Raw genomic sequence first — 24,738 nt, 5'->3', positions numbered from 1 at the left:
CAAAAGTGGGCACATTGGGGCTGGAAAGGAAGTGCATCAGAGCTCCAGCTAACTTGTTCTGCCTGCTGGAAATGCAGAATATTTGCATAATAGCCACCGGTTGGATGTGGAGTTTTTTTTGCTCCCAGACTACGAGTAACTGCCCATGGAATAAGAGACTAGAAGCAAATATCCCTGTACAGGATCTGAAGTAAGGGGATGCAATATACCTGTACAATTGAAGGGCATAGCTATTTTAGGCATAGCTAGTGCTCCTGCTATTGTAGTTTCCACATGTATTAGCGGGTACATTTCAAATGGACCATGTCCTAATCATTTCTGGAGAACAAGGTTTTGGCCAAGTGTTTTTTATGAATAGTGAATTGTTTTTATCTATTACATGTGAATTTTCTATTATTTGTAAAAAGCAACAAAGAGTCCTGTGGCACCTTATAGACTAACAGACATATTGGAGCATAAGCTTTCATGGGTGAATATCCACTTCGTCAGACGCCTGTAATGGAAATATTATTTGGTAATTTATCTTACCAAATCCTAGCAAGCCCCCCCATCCCCAAATGTGATACCCACAACTCTCCTATAATATAGCTAAAATGCCTTGGTCCCAAAATTACCCCAGATCATAAATTCTAGATGTGTGGATGGCACAAATTACTCCATACGTATGCTGGAGGATGCATCTTTCTGTGCCCGTAAAGCTTACCACCAGACATCTCTTTAGCCCCCTTGTGTCTCTCCATCAGCCAGATACTTATTTGTGTATCCGGCATCTTCCCTCCAGGATCCAGACTAGACATGTGGCTTACTAGTGTGTACGAGATTTTCCCAGCACAAGTAAGTAAGTCCTAATAATGAAATCCAAAACATAATTGCAGGCTTGAACTCCAATGTTTACATGAAGTTGATTCTGATAAATTTGTTTGTTCTGTTCCAAAGTGAACCGTACAATGTTAATTTGAAATGACTGAAGTTGGATAGACATTTTTCAAAGTCCACTTAACAGGAATAGATCAACAAATACAAAAACGTAAACCAGACAAACTACAGCTATATTAGTGTCAGCACTGAAGAGAGAAAAATGATTAGCATACTAAGTCTAGAGTACAGTTCTCTGCTGTAGTTGAGTGATATTAAGTCCTGATCTTGCTGCCATCCGAGTCCGCAGCAAAGCTCCAGTTGACTTCAGGATGGAGCTAACAACGCAGACTGAGGGCCTGATCCTTCAAATCGTTACCCACAAAAGTCATCCTTACTCATACAAATTGTCCACTGAAGTCAATGGCTTTGATTCTGATCTCTTTTACATCAATGTAAATCAGGAGAAATTCCACTAAAGACAATGAGGTTACCACTGTAAAACAAGTAAATGAGATCGGAATCAGGTCCAATGGGCTACAAAAGTCTTTGCAAAATTTCAATATCAAAACATAGAATTTAATTCAGTGAGATTATTCCTATAAGGCCTATTTGGATGAACAAGTTTTTGCAGGTTCTATGGTGAAATTTGCATTTGATTGGACAGGTAAATCATCTTGGAAAACAGATCACTGCAGCAGTTTAGAAATGAGTAAAACTGATACAGAATTTCTCTAAAAATTTATTCATTCATACTAATTGCAGTAACCTGTTAAAAAAAAAAAACCCAAAGTGAACATAAAGAAATATGGGAAACAGTGCAAATGCAGAATTCCATATTCAGATCTGTCTGTTCTTAGATTTAAATTGGTCTGTTCTCAGTTTAAATGTCATCTGTTGTAGCAGAATAAAGAGGAAAGGATTCATATGTATAATAAAAAGACATTTTTTCTATAAACAATTGAGGATGAATTTCATAACATGTTGTTTATAGTGTATAAATGGCTGTTTGCCACTTATTCCATTTGGCTTTCTGCTGAGAGCGCAGGCTTCATGTGAGTTAGCCTAATTGCTACAATTAGCAACATTTAAATGGCTCATTGTGTTTTTATATAATTCTTCCCACATTCTGTGCTGTTGTACTATAGAATTAGTAATTACAGCGCTGAGCCTGTTAATTCACGAGCACATGTTGTGATTATTTTCATCATGCACCTTCTGCAGCAGCTCAGCCGAAATAAGCTTGTTTAGATGGATACTTGTCTGTGCATTCAGTTTGGATGAATGCAATTTACTCCGCTTCTTACCATGCACCGGGGGAACAGAGGCAGCACTACAACTCCAGCACTCGGCTGAAGTCATTTCCTTGGCATTGTGCAGGCCAGTGCAAGAGGTGGGGCAGCCACAGGGTAAATTGCAGCATCCCAGCCACATTGAACTGCACCACTTCAGAAAGTGAGCAGCAAAACAATAGCAACTTTGTTAGCTGAAGTAATGATGTAGCCAAGTACCACTCCATGAAGAGTGTTTTTTTTTTTTTTAAGGCTTTTGATGAGCTTTAAGGAAAGATGAACAATGAAGAATCACTTGAAAAGCTTTTTTAGAAACAAATAGGCTAATGGTGAATATTTATGATAACCATGAAAACTAAATATTTATATAACAGACTGCATTTTAAAATGACCAAGAATCCCTTTTCAAAGATCAGTGTTAGTGCTTAAATAACTGGTGTGCAGTTATTTAAATGTTTTTTTCTTAAACATATAAACCTACAAACTTTAAAATGCCCATGTTTCTGGACAGTGTTTAAACAGCTCCATTTCATTTAGATCTACTGGTAAATTTGCACAGCTCAATAGACAAGGCTCATGTGAAATTAATTTCTCACACACAAAGAGACAATACAATACTTTTCCTCCACCAGAGCATAATTTTGAGCTTTCATTTATTTGTGTTATGTCATTTTCCTGTTATTCTGGAATGGAATGTTAAAGAACTGATTTTTGATTACTTCAAAAGCAAAAGCTTAAGTTTTAACATTTCATTTTTCCTATTGCCATCCTACTTGAACTTCCTTGGTTAATCCTAAAACTATAATTTGTGGTAAAAAGAATAGTGCATGTCCATTATTAACTATTCATAAGGCAGTACGGAGGTTTCTGGACTGAGCTGTGTTTAACAGAGAGAACTCCTAAAAAAATGTTCTTACCACTATTTAGCTTGACTGTTCATGGCAAAACAGTCAGTCTATGTAGTTCATTGCAAAGCCAGATTTCAATGTGTTTTCTGATCACTTTCCAAGTATCAGTGATATTGACGAATGTGACAAATTAAGTTTTTGGGGATCAAAATTTGACTTACTATTAAAACACTTCTTTCTCCATGAACACAACTGGATTTATTTCTAGAGAGAGGGTGTGCATGCTACTCTCTATGACAGCATGCATATAGCAATTTTCTATGAGTTAGGACTTGCAATAAATCATTTAAAAATTGCAGGCATTTAAAAATTTGATTTTTTTATAAATAGAAAAAAAATGGTGGTAGAATAGAGAAATTGAACTCTAGAAAGTTAAAAAAAAAAAAAAAAACAAAGCAAAAATCTTGTGATGCAAAATTTGGACTTTGACAAAGTTCCTTTAAACAAAGTGATTCTGTAAGCCTCACCAAAACTTAGACTTAGGATTTGGAAAAGAACTGCACACTGTTTTCACATGTGCAGGTTTTTAATTATTCCAGTAGAAATCAATTTCTAGTATTGTTTTCAAAAGACCTGGAGCTAGATTCACAGGGGGATTTAGGAGTTAAAATGCTCAACATTGCAACACCTAACTTTTAGGCAGCCTGCCAACTAGTGGAATGCACAACCCCACCGTAGGCACTTATTCAATGAATGGGGAGAGTTAGGCGCCTAAAGAAGAGATTAATAGAAGCCAGCAAGCAGAGCGGGGAGCTACCTAAGCTAGCCAGAAGGAAATGCTAAGGAGAGCGGTGGGGCTTCAAAGAGATTTAGGCGCCTAACTCTGGGCAGGAGGAAGGTGCCTATCTCCACTTGGGATTTACAACTGTGAGCCCTCTGCTTGAGTTAGGCACTTAAACCAGATTAGTCCTTTCTCAGGAACAACCCAGGAGGAGGGGAAGGTGGTGGAACAGCTCCAACAGAACAAATTGACAGACTCACCCCAGAATACCCTATAGTCCAGTGGGTAGGGCTCTCATCTGGAAGGGTGGAGACCTATGTTCAAATCCTTGATCTACAGCAGGCAGAGGAGGGATTTGAGCCTGGGTCTCAAACACCCGAGGTGAGCATGCTGACTACTGGTAAAAGTAGGGGGAACCACCTCCTCCACAGGTCATCTTTTTTGTGAGGCTAGGCATACTCTGAACATGCCTACCAGTTGAGCCCTGCTGGGGAGATAGGCAGGGGAATGCCTAGTTTATGAATCCCACCAGGCTTATGATGCCAAGCTGCTCAGTGGTGTCAGAACTGAGGTGAACGTTTGCATGCCCAGCAGAAGAATGTGAGGGGCCTCAGGGACTTTAATGGCTGAAATGTAGGTACTTAGGGATTTTAGCACCTGCAAGACTAAATGGTTTTGTGAATGCCAGTGGGGCCTAAATGCTGGACTTAGCCACTGTGAATCTAGTTCCTGATGTTTCAGGTAAGAAAAACTTGGGGCTGCTAGGTATGTAGATTGACCACTTCTTTTATGTGCTGATCTGGTGTGTGCTTATGGAATGAAAGCTCTATTGAATTTGATTAGACAAAGGACTTGATTCCCCAAAACTTTTTAATTGGTTGTAGCAGCAGTTTCTGCTGACAAATTCAGACTAATGTCTACTGAATAATCAGGTGAACTCCTGTGGAAGGGGGCAATCACTTCTGATAAGATTTCATGTTCTGCCTATCAAATGATCATTTCATTTAAAAATGACCATGCATGCAACTAGCTACTGCTTCATTTGCAAACACCTATGCAAATCTTCAAACCTGGGGGATTTTTCTAGTGACGGTAAAATTTTACTATTTTTCTCTCTTGCAGATTCCTGCACTTCCAGAGATATTTTGTTTTGAGGATTTTGCCCCTACCAAAGAACAACAGATTTTGAACATTTCAGCAATAAAAAAATGATTTAAGTATTGCAAATAGCTAATTGAATGTATACAAAGAAACCATATGCTATGTAACTTCTGTTATTTCATATTACAAATATTATAACAGGAAAGACTGAACTTATCCAGGAACATATACAGCAGTGACTGCACTTAATATACCTGACAGTGGTTAAAATATCAAAATCACAGCTCTTCTCCACCCTGACAATGCTGCTTAAAACAGCAAACCTCCAGTTGTGCTCCACTTTCCTAAAATGGATAGACATAGTTATAGCGAGTCGTTTCTCATGGAAACCCTTTGGCGTCTTCACAACCCACCTATACGTGAAACAGGATTCACTTTTTATGGAATATTCTAAAAGTACCCATGTAGGCTTTCATATGGCATTACACTGCAAAATAAATCCATAACGTGTGAAAAACATGTTTACATCAACCTGTGGAGGCCAGTTGATATAATTTGTGGACCAGTTCTTAAATTCTGTCTTATTAAAGAGAATGAGATGTATTAAAAGATTTGCGGTTTATAAAAAGTAACACCGTTATATACCATATTTTTACTTTACAAAAATATTGAAATAATCCATGAGTTATTCACTCTGCACCAGCTTTAAAAAAAATACTATCAAATTTTGACTTGCACCTTTAATGCAACTGAAAGCACCATCAGGGGATACTTTTAACATAAAGAAGGATACCATTGACTTGATCATACCCTAGGGAGGTATAGTATTTAAAACCCAGAAGCTTGCAGCAAAAACACTCATTTTACAAGTGAGTCAACATCATTTTTAGATAGATATGGAACCAAGTCTTGAATAGTTTCAAGAGGGTTTTCCACATAGCTTGGTTTAATTGTACTTGACTGTATATACTTACTAACAGGTGGCTGAAAGCCTCTAAAAGACATCACTTTCACCTGGGGTGGGGGAAAAAAACAGAGCTGTCTGTACATGTGGAGAACTTGATTGTTCTTTCCTGCTTCCTGCTCTTGTAGGCCTCATGCCATTCATTTTCTGTCCCTCAGGCAACAATATCAATCTTGTAGTTATACAGTGTTTGGCACTAGAAGGATATGGCATGTTGCGTCTCTTATCACACCTGCATACATTCACACACAGAGCCATGCATTCTGAGTCCTGAAACAGATTTAAGTTACAATGTGTTCATATCCTGATGCTTTCCTCTCAGAATCTGAACATGGTCCTCAAAAGTTCAGAGTATGAAACCTACACTTTCCGTGTTCTTGCTTTTCCTTGTTCAAGTTTTTGCAAATTGAACACTGAATCATGATTATCATTTAATTTACATCACTAAAGGCTAGAGCTCCTTGTTCCTGCTGAAAGCCAGAGGTGAGCTGCATAGGATTTCTGTCAAAAGTAACTGAAATTTTAATTAAAATGAATCTTGAATTCTATAGACAACTAGCAGTTCTGTTGGTACTAATGCTTATTACCTGATTAATCAGACTCTAGTTTACTCTCCTTTGATAGGCTTGCAAACATGACACATGTACTTTTTTGATTCAGAACTATTTTGCAAATCTATTCTAAACTGAATGGCGTATCTGCTGGAGACTTAAGGATTATACTCCTTTCATTTTTGCAGAAACCAGAGTTTTTATAACAGCAACATTGCCTGGTACAGCTAAGCTATTTTGACATTTTTTTTTGTCATTAAATAAGCAAATATCAATCATTCATTTCTAAAGTAAAATGCACTACTGGTTAAAGTTGAAAGCTCTCATCAGAATCTTCCTGTTGATCATAAGTATTGTGTAGCAGAGTTTCATAGCAGCAAGGAGTCATGAGCTGGGTCTATTTCCCAGTTGATGTAATAGATTTTTTGAGGCTCTCAGGTGATGCTGTTTTATAAGTGAACTGCAGATAGACTGCATACGGAGGATCAAATGATAATCATGATGATAGCCAGACTATGAAAACTACCGCTTGCTGCTCTATTGTAGTATGCAGTTTAGTTATTGCCACAGCCCTACTGTCAACCCTTAATTTGGACTGTAACTTTGTAGCTTCTTCAAGTCTTTAATATTTTTTATAAAGTAGTTTCATATTCCAAGCGCTCCTGAATAAGGGCATCGTCTTTATACTGTAGCCGTGGAGGAGCGGGGGAACATTCAAAAGCTAAGATAGCCTTCCTCAGGCTTCTGTCCAACACGTGTCTCTCCCAGGCTGGGTATCTGTTCCTGAACAGATCAATTTTAATGACTGACTCTTCAATCCTTGGCGGCCGGGATGAAGGTGTTGAAGGTGCAGTGGGCCTTACTTGGAAGACAGGCACGCACCCATCCCTCTCTGCCAATTTCTGATCCCGATCACTTGTGACACTCCGATTGTTAGAGATAGACCTTAGAGTGTTTGTTGCCACTTCTGGGGGCATAGTGAAGGCAGCGACAGGGTCCTCACAAGCACAGCTTGGCGACTGCCCGAATCTTGGTCCATTGGGATGAAAGAAGGCATAGTACATCAGCATAAAAACAATGCCTGTTAAAAAGCTGCTGAACACCACACACAGTGCTGGTATGGCGAAAGCATCAGAGATCAGTGGGGCCTTGTACAGATACCAGAGAGCACTCAAGGCTGTGTTTTCCAAAAGGATCACAAAATAGTAAATGAAGAGCCTACAACGTGTCCTTCCTTCCTTGACATTGAACCAGCTAAAGATATAGATAATCCCAACAACCATATCAAACACTATCTCTTCCCATTTAGTGATGCAGAACTCTGTTTCACAATGGACGATCCAGAAGGTCATGATACACCAGTGGAGGACTATGAAGATCCCAAAGTACAGCTGGAAAACTGAGGCAAAGAGAGCAAAAGTAATGACCCTGGCTGCAATTGTGAAGAAATGCCAGCAAAACTGGATTATAACAGCCATATAACTGATGGGTTTCTTGTCATCGCGGGAGTCACGGAGGGCTTTCTGGTAGGAAGCCAAAGCCCAAGCCAGGGACACAAGAGATGCTGCAGCTGTAAGACCTAGAAAAAATAGGAGATGCAGTAAAGGGTTAATTAGTGCATTAGAACTTGGTTGGAGCCAGTGAAAATACTGCAGAACCTCCATAATCCACATTGTGCTAAACCACACCCTTCATAATTAACACAAGGAATTCATACTGTCTCCCAATTGCTCAACAATCAGTTAGGACGGATCTCATATTACTGAGATTTTAGTGGACTTTTGAGTTTTTACAAAGTGGACTGCATTATAGTTGTTTGTGTACTATCACGTTATAATGAGTGCAATTAAACTAGAGTTGACACCCTGAACAAAAAATATCCTGTGACACATTATCTGTGCCTTTCCATAATGTCTGGTAACTTGCTAATTCACAAAATTCAGTGATTTGCAATAGATCTCTTTATCAACAGTATGAGTTAACAATGTAAGTTACTATTATTATTATTTTAAAGAACACAAGTTTTCATTGTTTCTAAGAAAACTACATAACAGCTCAGTATAAAATTAATACTTCCTTCTAATTTAATTATTTTTGGTGCTATATGATAAATAAATAATCCAATTGATTAGAATTTGAGACTATGCTTAGAGCTTCCTAAAATATCTGTGATGGGGTGTTCACCCCACACTAGCCTAGAAAAGTTTAATGAGTCTGAGAAGAGGCAAATTAACTGGATATGACACCACTGAGGGGAATTAGATGTCCTAAGTAACCTCTGAATGATGATGGAGCCCATCTGAGAAGGAACAGGCAGGAATAGTATAAAGCCAGGAAGCTGGCAGCAGAAAAGGGCTGCAGTGAAGGATCCTGCAGCCATCCTTTGGATATTAGAGAGGGAAGGAAGGAAACATAGGGGGAGAGGGTGCAGGAAATGGCTCAGGGAAATGGCAGCAAGGGTTAAGATGGTGCAGACTTTGACTGCTGATTAGATGGTCCCCGAGCTGGAACCCAAAATAGAGGGCAGGCCCAGGTGCCCCTACTAGCTACTTGGAAAGTGGCATGGTCAAGGCAGTGGATTTGGAATCTGTCTGAGATGGTTTGTCCTGTGTGAATTTGATACCCCCGGAAAGGGAAAACACATAGTGAGATAGCTGTATGGCCAAGCCATGAAGAGGGAGCAGTCAGACCATGGAGAGACAGACTGCGGGGCTTGTAAACAAGTGATGGAAGGTGGTGTCAGACCTGGAAGGAACTAATCTCAGAGCAGCCAGGTGGAGGCATCCCAGCGGTGAGTAGAGGATCCTGTGACAATATCACTGTCATAACATAACACAAGAACATCCATACTGAGTCAGACCAAAGGTCCATCTAGCCCAGTATCCTGTCTTCTGACAGTGGCTAATGCCAGGTGCCCATTGTCAAATTATGCGCTATGGTTGGTTCAGTTAGTTTGTACTAATTTTTTGTCTAACAATCTAATTTACTATATATGGTCAAACATTTTTCCACTGAAACAGTTTTCTATTAGAAAATGCTGACTTGTTGAATTCAATACATTTCTCAGGAAAGCATCAATTTCATAGAAATTTCCAATGCAAAATTATTGAAACATTTTGAGTAGACTTTAATAGTATGATAATATAAAAATTAAATTGATCAAATCAAAACAAAGCGCTTCAAACTAGTTAATATGAAACAAAATGAAACAGCCTTCTCGAAGTGGAATAAAATGAAGTACTTCAGCCTTATTAAAGTTTTGATAAGAGTGGTTTGATATTTCCAAATGGAAACTTTTGTTTCATGGGAAATTTTGTGATTTCACCTTTGTATTCCAATTTGGGATGAAAGGAAATTTTCAGATTTCAGAATTTCACCCAATCATAATACCTTTTGGTAGAGCTGGTTAAATTTTTTTCACCACAACTTTCTTCAGAGAAAAACGGCATTTAATCAGACATATTTTCATGAAAAAGTTTGGTTTTGGCCAAAATTTTCAGGAACTTTGAAGAACAGTTTTGACAAAACTGTATTTTTTTTCTTCCAAATTATTAATGGCATGAAAAACATTTCCAATTAACTCTAATTTTAGCCTGAATAGCATATTACTCCAGGGATAGCTCATTGATTTCACTAGTGGTTATTCATGGAATGATGTATTCCTCCTCTTGAGGAAGAGGGGCAAAATTTAGCCCTTTATTTTACTTCATCTAAAATCATTTCCAGTTGTGTCTTGGAAGTGGTGGTGTAATGCAAAGCCCAGTTATTGCAACTGATGGATTCACAAAGAACAAACACAAATGGGTTCTTATCCCCTTTAGATTTTGCCCTTTGATTTAAAAGGATTCATTTTCAGAAGAGAACATTACATTGGTTCTTGCAAGCAACCTTCTCTGTCACTGGCAGGGTGTTAATTATGTTGTGAGCTACTGTGAATGCACAACATAAACAGAAGCCATCTCTCACATCTATTATTAGAAAGACATATGTGGTAACAGGGGTTCTCAAACTTCATTGCATCACAATCTCCTTCAGACAACAAAATTGCTACACAACCCCATGAGGGGGGACAGAAACCTGAGCCTACTCAAGCCCCGCTGCCCTGGGTGTGGGGGGTAGGGGAAAGCCAAAGCCCAAGGGCTTCAGCCCCAGGTGGGAGGTCTGTAACCTGAGCCGCACCACCCAGAGTTGAAACTCTTGGGCTTCAGCTTTGGTCCTGGGTTGTGGGACTTGGGCTTCAGCTTTGGCCCCAGGCACTGGGGCTCAGGCTTCAGCTCCGGATCCCAGCAGGTCTAACGCCACCTCTGGTGACCCCATTAAAACGGGGTAGGGACCCACCTTGGGATCCCAATCCACAGTTTGATAACCGCTGTGGTAACCTATCAGATTACTTTGAGGGACAAGTTCAAGATGGGACAAGAGTATTCTAAGATGACTGCTCTGCCAGTTGAGTTAAAGGAACAGCTCTACAACACCCAGTTCTGAAAACATTGAATACTAAGAGGTATAATGTATTGCCACTTCTCTGGTGCCCTCATTGGTTTCTGTGGAATTAAAGCTTTTATTTTTAAAAAGTTTCTAGTTATTATGATAGCTGAGGTTATTATCTGAGGTTATTATGCTATCTCACTGAATTGGTGGAGAGACTGAAATATCATGCCTCTCTTAGTGCTCTCACTGATCGAAAAGGGCTGCTAACTTAGATGCCTAACGATCATATAAAAATTGTCATGGTGTTATCTCTCTCAATGTCAATATATTTTTAAGAAGGACAGAACTGCCCTGGGATTGGGGGCACAGTTTTTGAGTAGAGTATTGCCACTTCTTCCCCTGTTCTGATACCAGGATACCAAAATAGTAATATTATTGGTGGAATCCTCCTTCATGAAGAGAGCAAACAATGAGACTCAGTGAGGAGGGCTGGGAGAAAACAGTATAAATTAATGATGTTTCCTTTTCTGATATGTACATTTGCTTGTCATGTTGGACTTTCTCTCAGTAATCATTTCTATAGGCAACATTAGCAATTGAAAGCATAAGCTCTCATGTTCTTATGGGAATGATTTTAATGCATCTGCCAAAATATAATTAAAGAATGTCACCTTTATAAAATGAAAAGTTTGGAGAGGAGGAGTAATAAGAGACTAATTATTATCACTGAGAATTTCCTCCAATTTTAATAAATACAGTAGTATTGAAAAAGGGTTCCTTAATTTTACTATTGGCATAGGACAGTATAACATATGGGAGAGTTTTTTTATGTTTTCTCTGCAAATCCTTTTTTTGAGGACCACACAATCCCCAAATATCAAGCATATATACCTTCAGTTTTATTTCAGCATATACAAGATCATTCATTAATTCTCACACAGAATTTTTCAAATAAAATACTAAATTCAAGGTCACATTCTCTGCTATTAAGCCACAGATCCTAAAGCTAGGTAGTTCTTTGTTATTTAAAACCTCAGTAATGGGGACATATCGATAGCTATTTTGAAACAAATGTAGAGATACTGAGTAGCTAAAGAAAAAATAGAGTAAGAGCATGTGCAATACAAAAGAACTGAAGATTAGGGTGACCAGATGTCCCGATTTTATAGAGACAGTCCTGATTTTTGGGTCTTTTTTTTATATAGGCTCCTATTACCCCCCACCCGTGTCCCGATTTTTCACATTTGCTGTCTGGTCACCCTACTGAAGATTCAAGTATTTACTATGTCTCATTCTTGTGCTATTAAAGGTGCCGGATAGGGATACAGATGTAAGATGAGACTGTAAACGTTTTATGATGGGGACTGTCTTTATTTTTCTGTATTATATATGGCCAAGATCACTAAGCAATTACTAAAATAATTAACAATGAGAAGAATCATATAAGAAAGAGTAATTTGATACAAATGGCTGCTAATGAAGAAAGAATTCTGTGCACTATCTGTAGCATCCTGGTCACTGAAGTGGCTGCAACAGTGTGAAGACTACAAGCTTGAGTGAAGTTAATTAACCAGTTGCTGTGGGGGGATTACTGACACCTGGGTGGTAATTGCTGGACTAATGAGTTAATTGGCTTAGTAATGGGAGTATATTTAATTGAGAGGAACAGGAAGCAAAAAGGGAAGTTCAGAGGGTAAGCTGAAGAGAGGAGAGAAGCTGTGTGAAAGGCTGGGGGGAGGGGGAACTGTACATTTGTACCTGTGGTACATCCTGCTGTGTGTGGAAACAGGTATTAAAGGTATATTTGGTGGAAAAGTAACAGACTGTGTATTTGTGGTTAGGAATCCATGACAACGGGCTAGGCAGTGCTGCTCACTGGGTAGCTGAAGAGGCACCCTGTGACAAATTCCAATTATTTTAGAAATGAATAGGTAATTCATTAATTGGAACATGTTGATGCATTTGCTAAGTATGGGGGGCATGACTAGAGATCACTGAATCAAGATTTCAAAAGAAGAAATGAGACATTTCTAACCCACAGACTGAAAAATAGATACCAAAATAATAGTGCAGTGGATGTTCTAAAGTGCCAATGAAAAATGCACCAATCAGCAGCAGCTGATTTGACCCTTGTGGTCCCTCTGGTTCTATGATTCTATGATCTTAAGTTATTTCACTAACCCCAGCAGCCCAGGGGGTATTTATTTGTATTTCAGAATAAACAAGTCCTCCTGCTAGATACAGAACAGTCCAAGTTTGTGGAAACTATACTGCATAAACAATTAGGGCTAGATTTTCTTCCTGTCGTCTGCAAGGTTGGTTGTATTTATTTTTTATCCAATAGCGGTAATCCAGTGGGAGCAGCCTCTAGCTTCTATCTGCCCTTCCCGCTCTGGTGACGGTGTGAGAGGATAGGCCCATGCACATGCATGGAACTCATACTTTTCCTGTTTCAAAAATTTCCAGTAGATCTGCTTCCTAAAGGAGCTAGAGATGCCATCAGCACTTAGAGATGAAAAGCGGAATCCTGAGCTCACGTCTTGACATGTAAGTAAGGGCCTAATAATACTGCCCTTGGAATTAATAACAGTGACTTTGGTAGGAGTGGGACTGGGCCATAAAGAACTCTTATTTTGCAATGTCCAGAATTGTGCTAGGCTCCTCACAGTATATATACCCTGGGCAAGACCCCAGCCCTGAAAAGCTTGCAATCTAATGTTACGCACAATGCAATGAAGGGACAACAGTGGAATGGAGGAGGGAGATACAATAAGGTGACATACTTACTCAGCAAAGACATACATGTAGAATGGTTGAATTATTAAGAAAAAATGTCATTTTTTTACTAAAAGATGTCTGACTCACTTTGTGTGGGTGGTAGAAGTGAGTCTTGGTGAACTAGGTCAGAGAAGGCATTCCATGCGTAGGAGGTATGTGGGTGTTTGAGTGGAGATGTGAAAAATGACTAAGTCAGATAACATATCCCACCTACTTATAAATAATAGTGGCGTAGGACTTCCAAGATGAAGACTAGATGTGGAGGAGAATCTGTGCTGAACACAGACTAGCTGCCAGTGTGAACAAGGACAAAATGCAGCACAATTTGAATCTTCAGACTTGACAACACCTGGGAATTATACTAAAAATTCCCACTGGTGGGAGCCCTAGTGTAGATAATGCTTTTGCTGGCTTTACCACTATAAAACATATAGAATTTAATAGTCAATGTTATTCCCTACTATAATAATATGTAGGTCTTACACAGCTTTTCATCAGTAGATCTCAAAACACTTATGAAGGCGGTAAATATCAATCCCTATTTTACAGATGGGAAACTGAGGCACAGATAAGTGAAGTTACCTGCCCAAGGTCATCTAGCAGGCCAATGGCAGAGTCAGGAGTAGAGCTATGTCTCCTGATTCCCAATCCAGTTCTCTCTCCACTAGACTGATACATATTTCCATAGATCCTAGATTTCATAGTTAGGTTTACAAATTCTATAGAAAAGTTAGTGTTCCCTATTACATTCTTATACAACTTTTACCTGTCTTTGTGTTTTCATTATTATGTTTCCACATATTTTATTAAGACTTCACCTTGTCTAACTAGTTTTATTGCTATTTTAAAGGCTAAGGAAGAATATTAACCTCTGAATCTTCACCAAAGTTATAATTGAATACTACTACTCTCTTTTCACTTATGCATGCTGGTAATGCCCCAAGGGTTTCTAAGGTGTTTGCATAACATAATTCTACACTTATTCTTTCATGTAACATACTGGTACTTTAAAAAATAGATTCTATTTTTGCAACTCAACTGGTAACATGTTATGGCAGAAAGAGAAGCAGGAAGTACATTGGTGTTTACAATATTCCTCATCCTCATTTTATTTAAAAAAAAATTAGTATTGCATTTCACTTCTGCCTGAGTTCTATAAAGTTCCACTGGGTGTTGATCTCTGCAGTGCTCATATGCTGCAGAGTGAAGCTTTGAAGAAGGTAATATTTTTAAAATATTGTTTTTATTCTGGATCTTCACCACAAAGTCAAACCAGGTAATTTTGTTTTTGGAAAGAAAGTACTTTTGATCCTTGTCTTTTATAAGATAATCAGGTGTTAACTAGATCTAGATGTTTTTATTTATTAGTTCATTGTAGTTCTGATCTCTATCCCATCTCTGACTTCCAATGGCCCCTGGACTTCCCTGCCTAAACTTCTGTGACCTGTGGTGCAGTTCTTCCTATTAGTCATACTTTACAAGTCCCTTGTGAGACAATTTTTTTGCTTCATGATGGATTCTGAGGCCTGTAAATAGGTCCAGGGGCAGGTTCCAAGTGAGATTCAAAGTGCAGAGTCACAGTTAAGCTCGTGGACACTGAAGGTACATCTGCACTGCAGTTGGATTGGAGAAATGATTGCCAATCACGAAGACATACCCAAGCTAGCTTTGATCTAGCTAGCATGACTACCAATAGCAGTGAACTGTGGCAGGACAGGTCTGAACGTGGGGTGTACTAACAGGAACAGCTGACCTGTACTGAAGCCCATGCTGCTGCAGCTTCACTGCTAGTGGTATTTGTGCTAGCTAGAATAAAGCTAGTTTGGGTATATCTATATGTACTGCAATCATACTTCCGATTGCAGTGTAGACATATCTCTCCCTCTCTTTTATACTAAGGGTATGTCCTCTCTCCATTCCTCTTATTTCTCTCCTCCTCTCTATTGTCTGTCTTCTCTCACCCTCCTCTTCACTTTCTTTCCAACCTCAGTTTTTAAATCATTCAATCTCTCACCCTTCCCCTCTTCCCTGGTCACCTCTGCTTTGTCCACACCATATCCAGTTACTCTTTCCTCCTCTCTCTCCTTTGTGCTTCCCCTCTTAGGTCACTGTCCCCATTTCACGCTTTCTTCTCATATAGTCAGTGCTCCTTCTTCTACGGGACCCCTTTATCCCTTACTTTTCTTCCCACTCAGATCTCTCAGCTCTCGTAATTCTGTTCTTTGTTCCATGTTGTAGAAGCGCCGTCTCAGAGCAGTCCTCCACTCTGTATGACGTGAAGTGTGGGGAGCTGAGTGCCAATCACAGAAGTCCTCCTTCCGTTCTGTGATCATCATGGAGTCTAAAGATGGGGAAAGTCCCACTTGGCCGTCAAGTTCATCCCCCTTTCTAGTATTTTGTCCTGTCTTGTGTGTCAGCTGGTGGGCCTTCTGTCCCTTCCTTTAGGAAATTGTTTGATGGGTTAATATATCTGTCTGAAAAACTTTCTTGGTAGCTAAATTTCCCCTGTAAAACTTCATCACATCAGTCCTAGTCATACTGACTTAAAATACTAAATTTTCCTTCTTTCTTCTAGATGTAAACATCCGCCAAGCATTCGTAGACAGTTATCGCGCCCTTTAGTCATTGCTTAGTCAAACTACATTTTTTAGCTGTTAGTCTTTTATCAAAATTCAGCCAGTCCAACAACCTGACAATTTGTTATTCTTCTCAACTTCTACTGTCCTGGATAATGAGACACTTGAACTGCATAATCTTGTGCTCTGAAGATTCATCTGTGCACCCTGTGTCTACTCTTTCTCTTTCCTGATTTCAAAATTTCGAGAGGTAGTGCCTCCAGAACAGTCCCAGAATCAATCAGTATTTTCCAGTGAACACAATGGATGAACATATAAATCCTTACTGGGTTTAGAGGTACCAAGATAGCTGACCTAAGCAAGACCCTCTGAACAACATCACTTTTCCCAGCCGCCTTGAGTCATTGTAGTTGGAATGCATAGAAGTCTTTCTAGGACAGTGACAGGTCCTCTGAGATACTGTATTAAACTGCTCTGAAAAAGTGTGTCTGCTGTAAATAGATTATAATGCCATCACTGTGTATCATAAGGAACATATGGAGGGAACTTTCAAAAATCAGCCTTTAAACTTGCCTCTCCAACATTACAAATGCAAGTGTTGAGGTATTCACTGGTTTGTGCACACATGCTGCAGTAACATGCGCACAAGGGACTCTGAATTCATGCTAAAACTTGTTTGGTCTTCAGGAACCAAAGACAATTATTATTCTGAAAAGGAAGTCAATATAGCATTTGTATAATTCTGCTTAATGAAGGAAAAACTAGAGCGGTTTATAGTGGTGGTTTTTGTATAGTACATAATGCTATTTGCTTCTAAGTTTCTGCAGCATCACAATTCTCATGTCGGTTTCTGCTGTATCTCTTCAAAGAACTTCAAATACCTTTTTCATGCTATTGATTGTCTGGCTATGCCGAAAGAATGACAGAAGATATTAGATATGGGTTTTATCAGGCCGCAACTTTATTAGATAGATGTCTGGGACTAAACTGGCAGATAAAATGTACAGTGTAGGTACAAAACTTGTATCCCTCCCGGCAGATTCACTGCCAGGACCCTCCAATTCCAGCCAATTTTTTTGGGAGCGGGGTGGCTTCCACCAGCTCCCCCCTTTTCATCCAGGTCCCTCCAGTAATTCCCTTGCCAGGACCTTACCAATTCCAGCCCATTTTGAGGGGGGGGGAATGGCATGGTGGCACAGCTACCCCCTATTTATCTAGGTCCCTCCAGCAATTCCCTTGTTGGGACCTTACCGACCCCCCCGCTTGTAGGAGGGATTAAGGTGGACTACAATGATGTGGAGGTTGGCTCCCTGCTGTACCAATCATAGGAGTCCCCAACTGCCCCCGGCTTGCTCAATTACCAAGCACCTCTCCTTAATTCCTTTTCCAAGCCATTTTTCCATTCTTTTGTGCCTTGAAGCAGCAAATAGGATTGTGAAGCAGCATGGCTCCAGGGGCACGGATAAGGGTGAGCTTGGGAAAACAGGGGGCTGTTACCCCCTGGCCCCAGAGGCAGAGAAGGACAGGCAGAGGCAAATTACAAGTAGGACACAAGGGGGCTGATTTAGCAAGTGAAACTGCTGCTCAGCATCTACTGCAGTCACAAGACAGCACAACTTCAGGCTCATGCAGAAAGGGGACAGTGGAAAGAAGGGGAACTAGCATCCCCCTGCCCCAGGTACTTCCACCTATAGACAACTAGGGTTGTCAATTAATGCCTGTGATTAACTGAAAGCAAAATTAACATGTTAATTGCATACCTGTGGGTGGGGCACGAGGCATTGGCAGTGGGGGGGGGGGCAGCCCCAGGCCACCAGTCTCTGGGTAGCATGGGGCCTGGTGCCCTGTGTCCCGAAAGCAGCTGAAGCCCCAAGCAGGGCTGCAACCCAGAGCCCCCAGCTGTGACCCTATATTTTCAAATATAGAAAATGCCCCAAAATATTTAAATGGTATTCTAATATTGTTTAACAGTGTGATTAAAACTGCAATTAATCATGATTAATTTTTTTAATCTTGCAATTTTTTTTAATTGACAGCCCCAATAGAAACATGTCACAATGTATTTTAACAAATATCTCCCCACCCTAATAATAACTCCAACTAATCACAAGCTAAGTGTTAATGAAACAACTGAAACATGTGGAAAATTAGAGTGGCAGTATAAGGTTAATCTTTCCACCATGCCTTTACTAAGAAGTGTATTCTGTTGCCTGAAGGCAAGCACATAGGTTAAGAGTGAATTTTATGCAGCTAGTATCATGGTTTCTCTCCCAATATTTAGTCACTGGCCTCTCCCTTAGCTCCTGTTTCCAACCTGATCTGATCATTCCTGGCTTCCAAAATTCTCTTGCACAATCTCAGTTGTGGGTCAAGAAGCTCTGTGGTGGTTTTTTTTTTTTTTTTTTTTTGTTCTATTAAGTGACTTACGTTCCAATTTTTGCCAACTGACGGGTATGTTCATATTGCACTATGAGTTTAGCACATACAATTCACAGAATTCCCCTCCTTAACAGAGGGTTCTAACCATGTATGCATTTAGATGCCACCTACTGATGTGCCTGATTTGTTGGGCTCCCATTTGTAGCCTTTTATTTTATTTAAAGTGAATTTAGTAACATGGTATTACACCTCCATGGGTCTGGCTCTGGTGGCTACAGTGAAAGTCACCTCTAGTAGTTGCTTCAGATTTATAGTCTCTGGGAACACAAAAACCAATGATAGTGACCACACATACAGTCACAAGAACACGGTCTAGTCTCTTTTACAAGTTTTATTAAAATTTTCAGCAAAGTTATGAATACCCAAGCATATAGAAATTCTATACAGACCTATACACAGGTTACAGATGTCAGTTATATTCGCATCCTTTTAGACCAACTGTGGGTCAGGACCCCAAAGTGGGTCACGGCCCCCTTTGAATGGGGTTGTCAGGGCTAGCTTAGACTTGCTGAAGCCCAAGCCTCACTACCCAGGGCCAAAGCCTGAGGGCTTCAGCTCTGGGCAGCAGGAGTCAGGTTGCAGGCCCCCTGCCTGGGGGTGAAGCCCTGGAGCCTCAGCTTTGTTCCACCCTGGCCCCTCCAGCCCAGAGTGGTGGGGCTCAGGCTTTGGCCCTCCCACCCAGGGCAGTCCTTTAATTATATCAGTTGGACTTTTTGTTTGGACTAATTCAATCTTTCTGTCTCCCTTTCATACCCTTTCCCATCAACATTTGTTATAGGTTATTATGACATCATATGAACTTGCACCAACTGTAAGATGAGTGTATAATTAGGCCAGGCGAGGGTGAGTGGACCCCTTAGTGGACTAGGGGATTGCAGTGGTGGGAAGGGTAGCAAAGGAAACATATGGGGGGGGGGGAGGAAGGGATGCCTAGAACAGTAGCAGTTGAGGGGGAAGGGAGAGTTGCTCCCCGCAGGGGCAGCGGGGGCTGACCATCTCCCCATACCAGATGACTCCGCTTGAATCCAAACACCACCTGGGATGCCAGACTTCATCACAACTGCCTGCCTCCCTGCCCTTGTGTGTCCTTTTCCTTCCCCATCTCTTTTTCCTTTTATCTAATAAGAGTCTGGTTTAGCTGGCCAAGACTATATTTTGTAACACCCCTCTAAGCCTGTGACCAGAAAAAGGCTAAAGGCAATGTCTTGAACAGCCTGATGCTGGTACGAATTTATCATATCTAGATATGCCTGATAAGACTGTGTGCCATGCCTGTATTCTTGCAGCAATGAGGTTGCAAATGAATGTCAACACCAGAGATAGAACCTGCATTTGATGCATTTACTTTTCTATTTTCTTCTGCTTTGTGTGAATTTGTCTTGTCTAATCCCCTTTCCTAGGAGACAAAACGACAGCTCCAGCCAATCTCAACTAACTTTTTCCCCCCAAAGGAGAGTTACCGTCTTTGTTACCATCTAAAAGACTCTAAAACAAGGGCTGTTTTTGTTTTTTGTTTTTGTTTTTTTTCTTTCTAAAAAACACTCTCCAACTAAAGGGAAAAGGAATGTTGTTAAAATGAAAGCCTTACTTAATACTTTACAGTTCAAATGCTTTAGCTCTTTTTCCTTCTTTTCTGTATTGTTAATAAAAGGTTGCAAGGATTTTAATGGTGTGTTTGCCATGGTTACTAAGTAGGCTGAGGTCTCTGCATGTCAAACCCCAGGCCTTGTTTAACACTGTTTAATGTTGGGCAGTGACTGGGTTATGTTCACACCTTTGGCCCATATATTCCATCTACCTTAATACTACAGTAGCTGCCAGTTTCAGGTGGGTTTGTACTTGGCATAGCTAAGCCATGCCTCCGCTGCTGCTACCCGTGCTGATGCAGCTACACCGCTATTTATACCTGTGCTAGCTGAATGAGCGCTATCATGAGGATATGTACACAAGCGGGGGACTCACATTCCTAGCTGGTAGTGTAGATGTAGCCTAGGATGACAATGTTTCCCCTTACATCTACATTATGTTCCTTTAACTCCATCCTGGTTGGCAATATTATACTGCTCACAGAATCTGTCCAACTTCCATAAACATGCTGCTTGGATATAGTGTGATTTGGTGTGTGTGTGTGTGTGTGTGTGTGTGTGTTTTTTTTTTTGTTTTTTTTTTTAATAATAATTTGCAATTCTAGACCTTTCATTCAAGGATCTGAAAGTGCTCTGCAGTCATTGAGTTAGTCTCACAGTAGCTCTTTGAGGTAGGTGAGTATTAGACCTATTGTACTGATGGAAAACTGACACAGAGAGGATATGTGATTTGCCTGACGTCACAGAGCAAGTCTATATCCAACTCAGGAGTAGAACCCAGGCTTTCTAAATGGGAGTCCATTGTTCTAATCACTGTGTACACCTTTTTCCATTTGGGTATTAGAGTTCAGTATGATTTTGCCATCTTGAATAATTGGATTTAAAAGCAGAATCTTTGGTAAAACTGCCTAACAATTTTAGTGCAAAGCAGATTGCTCAGTTTTCTTTCCACCAGCATAATCAGGCACTACAGTCAGTGAGTTCAGACTGGAATACAGTTTGTCTGCACTGTAGAAGTAAATCCTCTCTGTGCATTTGGATCTTTGCAGGTCTATGTGCTGGTAGATCAGCTTATTAAAAAGACAAATGGCTTTTATATTTGGGAGTTACTGCCACCTGAGTCCAGCTCACTTTACAGAAAGTGGTCAAGCTTGGAAAATAGGTCAGAGTAACTAGGCCAAAATGTTCATGACTTAGCCATCCAGCAGTGCTGTGGTATGCTAAAGTCTGTTTTGCCACAAGCACAAAATTACCGGGCAGGGTGCAGGGATCTGCAGGCTGAGGCCAGGGAAAAGAGTGCTGGGGCCCCAGAGAAATGGCCCAGGGAAATCTACTGTGGAGTCAGAGAGGACGCAGCAAGTGGCGGTCATCTTCAGGGTGCTGGGCATCAATGGGAGCTGCTGGAAGTGGCACGGGCCGAGGGATGTACTCACCACCGCTTCCAGCAGCTCCCATGGGCCCGGAGCAGCGATCCGCGGCCACTGGAAGCCGCGATCGGCTGGACCTGCAGACGGGGCAGGTAAATAAACCGGCTGGGCCTGCCAGGGGCTTTCCCTGCACAAGCGGCGACCCTTGTTTGAGAAACCCTGCTGTAATAGCTACACTGTTTAAATAGCAGTTTAAAAGTAGCATTTCCTGAGTAGGGACTGTTGGCTTGGACACATTTTCCAAGCCAGTTAAAATTATTGGATCCTATTGTGGGCCAAATATGTTTATTATTTTATATATATATATTGCATTAGAACAGAAACCATCATTACCACTAAATTGCTAATTTATTTTTCATAAGTCAAATACCACAGATTTCCCTTACCCCACAAAAATAAATGTACAGTAGGTGTCACCCTGAACTGAATTTTTATTTCAGAGTAATAGGGACCTCAGAATAGCAGTATACAATGTAAGTGCTTAAACTGCCAAAATATACGCAGGAGCATCATACAAATGTTTCTCTGCAGAGTGTATAAACTGCAGCAAGAGGAGAATATTTCAGGCTTGGCAGTTCCCCTGTTGGTGGTCTGTTAGTAAGTTTGACTGGCAGTTACACCATGAGAGATGGCTTTTTTTTTTTTTTTAAACCTCTGGGGAATCAAGGCAGGCAGTCAGTTTTGAGTGACAACCGAAGATAATTTACTTTCAGACTGTCACCCTACCCTGTGTTTCAGACTTAGAACCACCATCTGGTGTGTGGCTTGAAGTAACCAATTTATGTAATAAATGGCTTAATGAGCCATGCCTGCAAACAGAGCTGGGGAAAAAATGTGATTCCCAAACCCTAGGCTGCCAAGCACATGGTACTGACACCTTCTATACAAAAAACCAAACTGCTGTCTCCATCAGCTGTAACAAACATTTATTTATTTTTATTCATTGGAATTATATTTGATGTTTCTCTGGAAGAAACTTATCAAAGCACCATGCATACCTGTCTAATCAGAGCAGTTTGATGGGTGTTCTAAGTTGTGCCACATACCTAATGGTTGATTAGGCAGCTTGGGTTCAAAAAGGGTAGTGATGTCAGCCACGCCTACTTTCCCCCAGCCATGCTCCCTGTGCTGGTGGTGTATGTGGGTAGCTCCTCCTATGGCCACTACACTGGCACAAGGGCTGCTCTGCTCCAGGAGTTAGGCACAAAATAGCCACTGGTTATTGGAGGATTTAAGCTGTAATGTTAAGTGTAAAACCTTTTTTAGAGGCAAGATCTTGACAAAGGGTAAAATTTTAAAAAGCAGCTAAGTGACTTAAGAGCCTCAGTCCCATTTGCAAAAGTAACTTGGGCACCTAGGGGTGGGGTCACAAGGGGACTTCTGTGTCTACCTGCCTAAGTCCAACATTTTGGTGCCATGGGCATTCACAAAACACCTGTTCAGCTGCCATCTAACCTTGTAGATATCTCAAGTCCCTACGAGTCTAAGTTTCCACCATTAAAGTCCCCGAGATGCCGACATTTCAGTGGCTGGCCATGTGCTGATCTTTGTAGTGCTTTACTTCCCACTTGTGAATCTAGCCCTTAGGAATCGAAGTTCAACTGACTTCCTATGAGACTCAGGAGGCATCTGATACTATGATAGAAGTGTGCCTGCAGCATGTGTAGACATACCTGAGCTAGCTTTGATCTGTCTAGCTTGAAGCCATGGCAATACGGGCAGCAGCATGGACTCTACAATCCTGCCCAAGACCCGGACGTGTTCTCAAGTGGTTAACCTTGAAGCTTCACAGCTATTGTTGTTCGAGCTAGGTAGATCAAAGTTAGCCCAAGTATATCTACATGTGCTGCAGTCACTCCTCTGATTGCAGTAGGCATACCCTTAGTCTCCTAAGTGCCTAATTCATTTTTGTAAATGGGGCTTGGGTGCTTTTGAAATTTTTACCATAAATCTCATGACTATCTGCAAATATAGCTACTGATCTGAGACTTTGTTTCTGTGCCTAACTTCTATCCAGTGTGTCCTGATGTAACAGACGAATTTCTATCCATACTTTGCACCATATTAAACGATAACTCCTCAATTATTAATTGTTTAAAGCCAAATCCTGCTGTGATTTGTACAGTCAGGGGAACAGATTCTCTGTCTGCTGCATCTTGTTACAGGAATCCTCCCAGTCAGGGCAATATTCTTCAAGTTGAGATGGTGAATGGATTTTGGAATGTATCTTGCTGATGCACTGAACAGATGCAGCATATACCCTTGCTGAAGATGTATCCATGTCCATATGCCCTCTTCTCCTTTTGGGAGCCACTTCACACTGGGTAGGATTTAGCTCTTAATGTTAAGTATCTGAAAATATGTTGTGCCTATATCTGTTGTAAACTATGTGGAATGGTTAATTGCACAATAATGCTTGCACAATATTTCCCTGCCAGAGATATTGGCAGAGTGATGTGGTCATTTACTATCTGCTGGAATTGCCTAGGTGAAATTTAACCAGCACACGTGAACTTGAAAAGATCATTGCTCTTCTGCTGTACTGCAGCTCCAGTTTGATCAGCAAGATTAAAAAAAATCAAGCTGAGGTAAAAGCATCATCAAGTATGCTAGGAGGGAAAACAACTACTCCTTGAGAGACATGGGTGTTTATGAAAAAATCACCTTCACATGTTGCTGCCTCCTTTTGATCATCTACTCTTTCACCATAAGGGCTAGATTGTGGCCAAAAAAAAAAAAAAAAAGGTGAGAAAGGGGGCAACTACATCTTCCACCCACTGCATGCCTAAGCAAGGAGAAGCCACAATTTTGGTCTGGTGCTGACAGTGTGCAACTACTGCATAATGACCAGCCGTGGCTCAAGACATGAGGATCACCTCCCTTCTATTGGCCAGCAGCAGATAAGTGTGCTACGCATTTTCAAAGAATATCACAGCTCCTGCCCTAGCCTGTGCTCCCAAAGGCAGCCTGTTCTAATCAGAACAGAGACCTCTGTTGGATTCTGTAGCAGTACCATAGCCTCATGAAGTCCAAGAAGAAGTGTGCACTTTTCAGGAATTTTCAAGGTGAATTGTCAAATCCTACACTGAATCATATCAATTTGGCTGTA

General features: G+C 40.7%; 1 protein-coding gene across 1 annotated transcript in view; it reads right to left on the bottom strand.

The window, feature by feature from the left end:
* Positions 1-5,034: 5,034 nt before the first annotated feature.
* XKR4 (XK related 4) overlaps positions 5,035-24,738 on the bottom strand; it is an 82,125-nt gene continuing 62,421 nt past the window's right edge. The window contains exon 2 of the mRNA XM_034762935.1: positions 5,035-7,971. Coding sequence (XP_034618826.1) covers positions 7,025-7,971 — 947 coding nt within the window. The 3' untranslated portion in view covers positions 5,035-7,024. The remainder of the gene's footprint in view (positions 7,972-24,738) is intronic.

The sequence above is a fragment of the Trachemys scripta genome, chromosome 2 (assembly GCF_013100865.1).
Source record: "Trachemys scripta elegans isolate TJP31775 chromosome 2, CAS_Tse_1.0, whole genome shotgun sequence".
Classification (NCBI taxonomy): domain Eukaryota; kingdom Metazoa; phylum Chordata; order Testudines; family Emydidae; genus Trachemys; species Trachemys scripta.
The sequence above is the reverse complement of the archived record's forward strand: the minus strand, read 5'-3'. Positions and strand labels throughout refer to the sequence as shown.